Source organism: Emys orbicularis, chromosome 8 (genome assembly GCF_028017835.1).
Source record: "Emys orbicularis isolate rEmyOrb1 chromosome 8, rEmyOrb1.hap1, whole genome shotgun sequence".
Taxonomy (NCBI): domain Eukaryota; kingdom Metazoa; phylum Chordata; order Testudines; family Emydidae; genus Emys; species Emys orbicularis.
Window position 1 is genome coordinate 17993999 of NC_088690.1, and position 9954 is coordinate 18003952.

General features: G+C 43.3%; 1 protein-coding gene across 1 annotated transcript; it reads left to right on the forward strand.

Annotated features, from left to right (window-relative positions):
• The first annotated feature begins 4093 nt into the window (after nt 1-4093).
• On the forward strand, nt 4094-5296 carry FOXD3 (forkhead box D3). The gene has a single exon (XM_065409806.1). It carries the CDS (start codon nt 4094-4096, stop codon nt 5294-5296), a length of 1203 nt encoding a protein of 400 aa, XP_065265878.1.
• The last annotated feature ends 4658 nt before the right edge of the window (nt 5297-9954 follow it).

The following is a 9954-nucleotide window of genomic DNA, read 5'->3' on the forward strand; positions in this document are numbered from 1 at the left end:
TTTGACTCCATATCGATCTGGACTATGCAGTTTTCTTTTCTCCTGTTACTAAATCTCTTTGTATATCCCCCCCCCCCCCAGTATTTTTTCCAATCCCTTGCGCGCACGCTACCCTAATCATTTTAGTGCTTTGCTGTGTACATCCCCTGGTTTTAGTCCATGTTAATCCTTTAAATTTTAGTAGATTAGGTGGCTGCGTGCCATCCCTCTCTACCAGATTCATTCTGGGAAAGTTTGCTTATTATTATAAAAGGTTTCTTCCTCCCCCTTCCCCCAATCCTGGCTAAACTCAGGCCTAATGATGGAAGACTTATGGGTTTAATAACGAACTGCAATTAGTCTTAAAACAGGATTTACTTCACGCCCAAATATTGTCAGATGGACAGGAGCACAGGTTCCTAAACACTTTCCTATAGCTTTGCCACTTCTGCCAGTTCTGCACTTCTTAATCCTTCAGTCCTGCAGGGAATTCTTGCAACACAAATGTTACCGCCCCCCCCCTCTCATATCATAACAATGTTTTCCATAATGCCGGGCAAGATAGAGAGAGACCCATAAACACAAGCGTCCATGGCAGAATTAAGAGCTGGACTTGCAGTGGTTCAGCTTTGACCCAAAGCATGTCAAAATTGCAAATCACTTCCTTTGCCCCCAGATCTAAATCGATTTTTAAAAGAGGGGAACTGAGAAGTGCAGGATATGAAGGCTCAGGGGAGAAAACTGAAGCACACGAGTCTAAGATCTACATTTCGAGTCGAAAAGTTTCTGTAAAAGAGATGGGCCCCCTATCAGATGGTAACACTGATTGAACAAGAGATTAGCACAATAGATCTCTAATCGAGGGGAGACGTTTCTTTTCACCCTAAGCACCGTAATTAATGGTATGAATCAATTAATTTGACTTTTATTGTGTCGAAGAAAAGCTCAACAAATGAAACGGTGGGTTTTCAGAGTTGATCTCCCCCCACCACCAGCCCCGGGAGATTTCAGAGAGAGATAGTCTAATATACATACACGCGCAGAGAGAATCCTGTTTGTGTCTCTGTGTGTTAATGGTAGGACAAATTCAGCTCCCTGCGAGAAGGCTCGGCCATAGCTCCAGCAGGTTTTTAAAGCACCAGAGGAAGAGCTTTGTTGTCCAGATGGCAAAATATAAATTAGGATCATTTGGAGAAAGCGCAAAGAAGACACAAGACGGCAATCAATAAAGCACAGATACACACACACAAAAATCATCGAGAAAAACATTGGCTTTCAAAGCACCGAGCGACGCTTCTGTGTAGAGAGGGGGAGCTGGGATAGTGCAATGTTTTGGGCTTGCTTTCTTGTCTAAAATCTTCCTGGGCTGTGTGCGAGGGTTTTTTGTTTGTTTGTTTGTTTGTTTTAACAACCTTATTTCAGCACAGGGAAGGAAAGATATTTTTCCTCTCTCTCAAAACTTAAAATAATATATATGAGAGTTTGACTTTTTTGGTTAGACACATTTATAATGGTATTTTTATCTTTGCATTTTAAGTGTTGTCACTTTTTTAAAAAAATACCCATTCGTTAAACTTTTGCTAGGTCAGACCCAGCCATCAGATTTATTTGGATGAAGATCTGTCCTGAAAATTAATGCTCACATTATCTCGAACTATTTTCCATTCCTCCCAATAAAACAACAGATTTAGCGCAAGTGTTAACGCCAAGTAGCCAGCGCGGATCATTTAAATAGCAATACTGTACTGTATACCTAGAGTATATATTGAAGCAAGTTTGATTAAGATCTTCTCCCCACTGGGTAGGGGATAAATCAATCTATCTGTTGCCAAACGTCTTCTGTAAAATATTTCATCAGATCTTTATTCATCAATATTTTTATCCCACTAAAGCGAGCGCTGCTCTATAGTTGTGATATTCACCTGCTCTTACTAGTCTAGTGTAAAGTGAATCTCACATTTTTGTTTGAACCGAATAAACCTTTCAGGCATCGGAAAGCAATTGACATGGTCCCCCCCCCCCCCTAATTGTTAATAGAAAGGTGGGGAGGGTTATTGATTTCCCTTTGTGGACGGTTATATGTTCTTTTTAGGCAGGGAGGGATCTTAATGGAAGACCAATATGTTAATACAGACATTACCGATCTCTCTGATTTATTTTAAAGGGGGAAGGGGGCGGAGGGAAGAGTTTATATGCCCTTTCGAACAATAATTGCTCATCGGAAATTGTTTTATCCTTTTGCAGTTTTCTACTTAAATATATTTTTTAAAATCCAAAACACATGCGATCGTTCAAACAATACACAGGGATTAAAAAAAAAAAGGAAAGAAAAGAAAACCACTGAGCAAACCGTTTCCGACCTACCCAGGTGTTATTGTTCTCAGTTTAAACAGATCCCCTTGGCACAAAAGGAATAGAATTTGTAACCCTGCCTCCCCCTCTTTGGAGCCCCCTTTCCTTGGGACAAGGCTTACCTTGCACTCTGGTGAATAGAGTCTTCACATTCACACACTCCCTCATTTCCTACTTTTTCATATGCTAACGCTGGCAATGATTATGTCGTTAACACCTCTGCCAAAAAAAAAAAAAAGGCAGCTAAAGGCTTCTTTATTTATAGTTGCCCTTTGTTATTTTACGTCTTTTTTATTTCTCTCTGCAACTAATCTAATAGATTAATCAATAGCCATTTTCTGATCTTCGGTTTCCAGCTGATGCTGCTGTTGGAAAAAAAAACCCACCGGAAAGTGATTTCAGAGCCAAAAGTTGTTGTTGTTAAGCATTAATATGATGATGCAGCCGTTTAGTGTATATTTGGTCAGAGGCGATGGTGCTCATAAAACATATTGGCAATGCCTACACAGTTCAGGTTCTACTCCTGACCTTTGGCATTTCGCAGGGTGTTTGCATTTAAATAAAAAACCAGCACTAACTTTTTTTTAAATGCTAAAATCAGAATGGTTGTTCTCTCGCTCTTTTGCCAGTTCATAGAATTCCAGCATTATCATTGTTGAAAAAAGCTCCAGTCATCATGTAATAAAAATGAAATGCTTCTAACCTGTAATCTTAGATAAAGGCAGACTAATGGTTTCACACTGATATAGTCCTATTTTGGAGTCCCTACCTAGCGTGAAGGGAGGCTGTGGGCTGAAGTGATGCTTGTATATGATCATGATAAGTAGAGCCACTGTTGTCTCTTTGTTGACAATTCCATGAAACAACTTGAGTTTTGCATGGTTTAACAGTGGGGCGCCTGACGTCAGGCGGTCACGTGGCCACGCCTCCTAGTATATCTTTAACTGGAAAGTAATCTATCAGCCAGTCTTTAAAAAAGGACTTTCAAAGTGGCAAGTGAGTTCTTATAACACCCTGATTTCCCCCCTCCCTCTCTCTCTCCGCGTCTAGAAATACCTTTCCCCCTCCCTCCAAAAAGGGGAAAGAGAAACAAGAGAGAGGAAGTGTGTGTGGTGGTGGGGGGAAGCTACTGAGAGGACTGAAGCAAGACACCCTTTAAGAGAAGAGGTGGAAAGGCTGAGTTTAAAGAGATCTAACCTGCAGCAGCAGCTCAGATGAGCAGTAGAGGAGTTTTGATCGGATCCCAGTTGCTTGCTGGGGAAGCCACCAGCCCAGCTGCTAGAGGCGTTTGATCTGATCCCATATGTCTGCTGGGGGAAGCAGGAACCGGCAGAGACGTTTGATCCCAAATACCTGCTTATAGGAACCAGTAAAGGAGTTTGAACTGCTGGGGAAGCCGCCACGCTAGCAGAAAGGAATCGGCGGAGGAGTTTGACCTGATGCCGGGTACCCTGTTGGAGAAGCCCCCAAGAAGCCCAGCACCTCCAAGAGGAGTTTGATCTGATCCCAGATGCCTGGTGGAGAAGGCACCGAGCCCCGCAGACAGGGGACTTTGGTGTGATCCCAGGTACCTGTTGGGGGAAGCCACCAAGAAGCCCAGCAGCTGGGGAGGGGGGGGGTTGAGCCAAGGTGCCAGCTGGAGAAGCCACCAAGCCCAGCTCACCTCTTTCTCCCCCCTTTCCCCTCCCCTCCCGTCACACTTTTTCTTCCCCCCCCCCCAGCCCCCTCCCTTTCCCCTGTGCCCCCCTTCCCCTGAGCGGTGATGACCCTGTCAGGCAGCAGCAGCACCAGCGACATGTCCGGCCAGACCGTCCTGACGGCCGAAGATGTGGATATCGACGTGGTGGGAGAAGGGGACGAAGGGCTGGAGAAGGACAGCGACGGCGAGGCCAGCAGCCCGGCCGGGCTGCACCTGGAGGAGGCGGAGGAGCTGCTGCTCCCCAAGGAGGCGGGGGCAGGAGGGGAGCGCAGCGGCAGCGGCAGCCCGGCGGAGGCCACCCCTAGCGGGGCGGCGGACGGGGGCAAGGGGGCAGGCGGCGGCGGCGGTGGCGGGGTGGGGGAGGACGGCGGCGGGGCCCTGCCGGGGCAGAGCAAGCCCAAGAACAGCCTGGTGAAGCCGCCCTACTCCTACATCGCGCTCATCACCATGGCCATCCTGCAGAGCCCGCAGAAGAAGCTGACGCTGAGCGGCATCTGCGAGTTCATCAGCAACCGCTTCCCCTACTACCGGGAGAAGTTCCCGGCCTGGCAGAACAGCATCCGCCACAACCTCTCGCTCAACGACTGCTTCGTCAAGATCCCCCGCGAGCCGGGCAACCCGGGCAAGGGCAACTACTGGACGCTGGACCCCCAGTCCGAGGACATGTTCGACAACGGCAGCTTCCTCCGCCGCAGGAAGCGCTTCAAGCGCCACCAGCAGGAGCACCTGCGCGAGCAGACGGCGCTCATGATGCAGAGCTTCGGCGCCTACAGCCTGGCCAGCCCCTACGGCCGGCCCTACGGGCTGCACCCCGGCGCCTACCCGCACCCGGCCGCCGCCGCCCTGCAGTACCCCTACATCCCGCCCGTGGGGCCCATGCTGCCCCCGGCCGTGCCCCTGCTGCCTTCCAGCGAGCTGAGCCGCAAAGCCTTCAACTCCCAGCTCAGCCCCAGCCTCCAGCTGCAGCTCAACAGCCTCAGCGCCGCCAGCTCCCTCATCAAGTCGGAGCCCAGCAGCCGGCCCTCGTTCAGCATAGAGAACATCATCGGGGTGTCGGCCACCAGCTCAGGGAGCAGCGCACAGACTTTCCTCCGGCCCCCGGTCACCGTCCAGTCCGCCCTCATGGCCCACCAGCCGCTGTCTCTCACCCGGACCACAGCAGCCATTGCCCCCATCCTGAGCGTGCCTACAAACATTATCTCGGGACAGTTCCTGCAGCCCGCAGCATCCGCTGCAGCCGTGCAGGCAAAATGGCCAGCCCAGTAATTAAGAACTACCCCGGGCACAGTGCTGATTCTTTGCTTTTTTTATTATTATTATTTTATATCCATCTATCTATAAATAAGAGACTCGAGGGGGGCGGAAACACCCAACCTCTCTTCCTATCAATCAGAGACAAAACCCCTGGACGCTAACAAAATCAAACTAAAAAACTGCAGTGTACAAGCAAAAAAAAAAAAAAAAAAAAAAAAAAAAAGCAACCAACCCCCTATACTAAAAAAAAAAAAAAAAAAGCCAAACACACACACAATCACACAAGGAATGCTTTCTGTACAGGTAAAAAAAAAGAAAAAGAAAAATCCACCCAACATTTGTACATATTTGTATTAAAAATTATTGACTTTACTTTTGGGGTTTTTATTTTTTTAAAAAGGCAAATAACAGGAGGGATTAGGAGCTTTGAACTTTCACTTTTTTTGAAGGTTCTTACTCTCCAAACAGTTTTATCTGAAAGAACAAAAAATGTATTCAAAAGCGGGGAAAATTTTAAATATTAAACAAACAAAATTTTTGGGAAAAAAGGACAAAAAACCAGTCATTCTATTATAGAAGTCTGTTTATATATGAATGAATATATGTATTCTAAATGTTATTCCTTCGTGTTGTACACAACTTTGTAAATAAATTTTTAAAATGCTGTTCCTTGTGTTATTTGATAATTATATACTATAAATATATATATAAAGAGAGTCTGATCGGGTGACAATTTAGGTGTATAATGTATAAATGAGAAGATATTTTAAATGATTGAAACTAACTAACCTTTTCTGTAAATACCTAACTTTCCCTTTAATTCAAATAACCTTTCCAGGAGTTGTTGTTAAATAACATGCTAGTTATGTTAGTTATTGTTTCTATAGATCTTGACTAATTTAAGATCCCAGATTTGTTTAGTGCCTGCCATAATAAAACAGACGATTAGTGCATATAACTTCCGTTTATTCAGTCTAAATTATCAGCGCAATTGCGCAGTGAGCAGGAAAGCAATCCAGTTGCAATACAGAAAGGTTTGCCATGGCAAAATCTAATTTAAATCAACAGTATAAAAATAAAACATTATCGCAATTAGATTATGTTTGAGACGCATTAACGCTTTAGAACGTGAGATAATATTTCCCCAAACCGCATTATTTTTCTACTATGACTATGTGTATATAAACAGTCAGTTAAAGTAGCACAAAATTCATAATACCTATCATTATTCTGAATATACTTTGTATGTGCATTTCTTTACAATTTTAAAAATGCAGTATTAAATTAAACCTTATGGCAATCAAAAGATTGTTACTAATTTATTTTGCGATAGAATTAATATGTGTGCTCAACCAATCTAGTTGTATGAATCTTTCATTATTAATAGAAGGCAAATATTATATTATTAAACAGCTGAACCTATATTTTAAAGAAAAAGAAATAACCTTTATCATATGAGAATTTTAAAATATATTTGCGGTCATTTTATGTTATCGATTCCTAATAACTAAGTTTGGAGAACAGTTGCAAATATATACTGATATATATATAATTTGGGGCAAATTAAAGTGACTACGAGCTATGCCGAAAATAATTCGCTATAAAGTCTGATAGAATTAAAAACACATTTGTTTTCAGCCTGAAAAAAAAGAAGCGAAACAGTAAGAAAAGCATTCATGTGCATTGAAAATATTTTATTATTCTATTCAAAAACGAGTCAGTTTCACCTCAAGTATTGGAAATAAAATGTCAGTGTTCATATTCCACATAGACAAGAATCTCCTCTTGTTAGTAAAATGTAGTGCATAAAATGCATGTTCAATTAATCAGCTATATTAAGACATTAACGACTTATTACTACAGCACTGATTTTGTTGCTTATTTCAAGTATAGGATCTGATAGGATCTGCTGTAAGAATGTGTCCTTGCCTTATACACAATTTGTTTTCTTGGTAAACAGTAAATATTATTGCATCCTAAGTAAACATTTATACCTCGGGATACATATACTAAAATAAAACAAGCTGCCTGGTGACTGGATAGTTTGAACTTTATAAATAAGGACCTGATAATCATCTGACACGGAAAGGAAAAACAGTCACCTTAACCAAGAAGAGATTATATATCAGAGGCTCTTCATGCAGGTCCCTACATGGGCACTCCTCTAATCTCTTTTTAAAAGGAAAACTAAACAGATCTAAATTTGTTTGTGTGCTGCGGCTATAAAAGTAACAAGTTGTTTCACAGTTGTGTCTAGCTAATCGGTTTTACACAAACAGCAAATGGTGCATGATTTGTGCAACACACGCAGAGGTTATTTCTATATTTAGCTGATACCCCTGGGAAAAGAGAAAGGAGGCTCTTCTTGGATTCACTTTTAGGCTCAAGAAGCTGCTGATCCAGTGCTTCTAACTGACATTGGATAACAGGGGGCTCATTCCATTCCTGATCCTTTGTTACTTATAAAATTACTCCCTCATATTTCCGTACATAGCAATAATACCTCCCGGCCCTGCATGTGTGTTCAGAACAAGCAGCAGCAGCCTTTAAACTGGAAGGCCTTTTCGTACTATTTATTAGGCAGCCGGGGGTGGGAAGAAGGCAAAATAGCCGGCAACTTTCTTCCCAACTAGTTTCCTTTGACACGGAGATTGGAGACATTTCTCTTTCTTTTCTTTCCCCCATGATCTGCATAACAGCTCAGCAGAGCTATAGCAGTAGTGAGGGGGGATCGGGAGAACGGTCGTTTCTCTACCGCTGCTGAATAGTTCTCTTTAGATTCCAGAGATCAGCTCCTTCTTTGAGAGAGAAACGTAAATAGCATTATAGTGTAAACGTTTTAGTCGCAGCAGGAAAATGTGCAAATCGAATTAGAAAAACAAACAGGGCAGAGGGAAGCGCAAGTATATTCCCCACTGCTTGGAACATTACAATAATTTAAATTAATAGGTTATAAAATAATACGGAGTTGATCAATTGTTCTCCTAGGTTCTTTATTAAATTAAGAGTGGATTCATTTTAATCGCATTTGGTTTGCTTGTAATGATGGGATACGTTATGTAATTATTACGTGGATTTTTCCCCCGAAGGGTTTATTATAGCGTCTTTGTCTCTCGGCCCCCATGATCTGCTACACACACCGCTGACTCAGACCTAGGATTTGCCATTCTAGCTTCTGCTATTGCCGCCTCTGCAAAGCAAACGCCAAATGTCCTGTTGTCTTGTACTCTATTACACAGGCAAGAGGCACAAGGATATTGCAGGGCAAAGAGCCCATCACCTAAAAGTAGGACGGGAAAAGAAATCATTAATTTAAACAGAAAGGAATTGGGGAGCAAAATGAACCCAGAGGCCGCAGGTGAAATCTCACTTTGGGGCTCCCAGAGGGACTCAGAATTGTAATAGCGGAGTGGAACCTATAGGGGGCGTTAGGTATATAACGAATTTCCCAGATGTCTGGAGCAGCTCCTGACCTCCGCGGTCTATAAAGCGGCTTCTCTAGACTTCTTCCCCTACACTCCCCAATCATATACAGAGGGACTCCTCGGGGAAAGGATTGCGAGAGGCACACTCCAGTATTGTAACTTGGGAATGGGACAGATTTCTATAGAGGTCTGGAGGAGGTAAACAGATTAACGCGGATGATGAGAAACAGACGACTTTGAAGTGAGGTGTGGAGAAAAGGGAGATCCTTTATTTTCATAGTCCCGTGAATAGCCATAATATTTTGGGAAGATCCACAAAGAACACAGACAGACAGGTCCACACATCACTGAATCCAGCAGTTATGTTTTTTCATGCATTGTATTTCCAAAAGGCACTTTCTGCTCCTGCTCCTTCCCAAGTCAACGGGAACATTACCATTAACTCGGATACCAGCAGGATCGGGCCCTTCCTTTGTATATTTGTCCGTTCGTGTGGCTTGAACGGAAAGAAAATTTCTGGGCACTGATGCAGCTGGATGCCAAAGAAATATATAGTATTCCTTTATTAAACAGGGTTTAAAAGAATCCCATGTAGAACAGGACCGTTAGGAAGAGAGACGAAACATTCCTAACCCATTGCCATAGATTTCATCCAAAAACAAAATATTCGATTGCTGAGTCAAAAAGCAATTTGAAACGTGGGGAATCTCCTATGACTTCTTTAACTGCGCCGTTTTACATTGATGGAAGTCCTGACACAGCTATGAACCCCATCTCCCTGACCCCTGCACATAACTATCCCAGCAGAGTAGGGAAGTTTCCACAATGGGAAAACCACTCAACTCAACCAAGCAACGAAAGTCTTATTTGCTGGGGTTCCTCCCCCGCCCCCATTTCCACAAACCCTCCGACACATATGGCAAAACTTGACACGGTTGGTGACAGATGCCTGTTAGTGTAAGACATGTCATGCTGGCCTCTGGGGTGTATTAAAAGTAACCAGATCCTAAACACTGGGAAAATGACCATGCTCTGCAGTTGGTGTAGTTATCCAGAGCCAATTTTTTTTCTCACTTTGGTTATTTATTAAAAATGCAGCAACATTCTTCATTCACCACAGAGGAGGTTTAGTAGAATATACAAGCAATAATACTTTAATAATACTACTAATAATATTTGAAATCGTTTACATCGTTGGAAATGGGGAACACACCGACGGTCTAATTAACACCCTATTGCTGTAAA

Bases quoted from the DNA above. Each gene is read 5' to 3' on its own strand.
- FOXD3 (XM_065409806.1), top strand. From the start codon at position 4,094: ATGACCCTGTCAGGCAGCAGCAGCACCAGCGACATGTCCGGCCAGACC.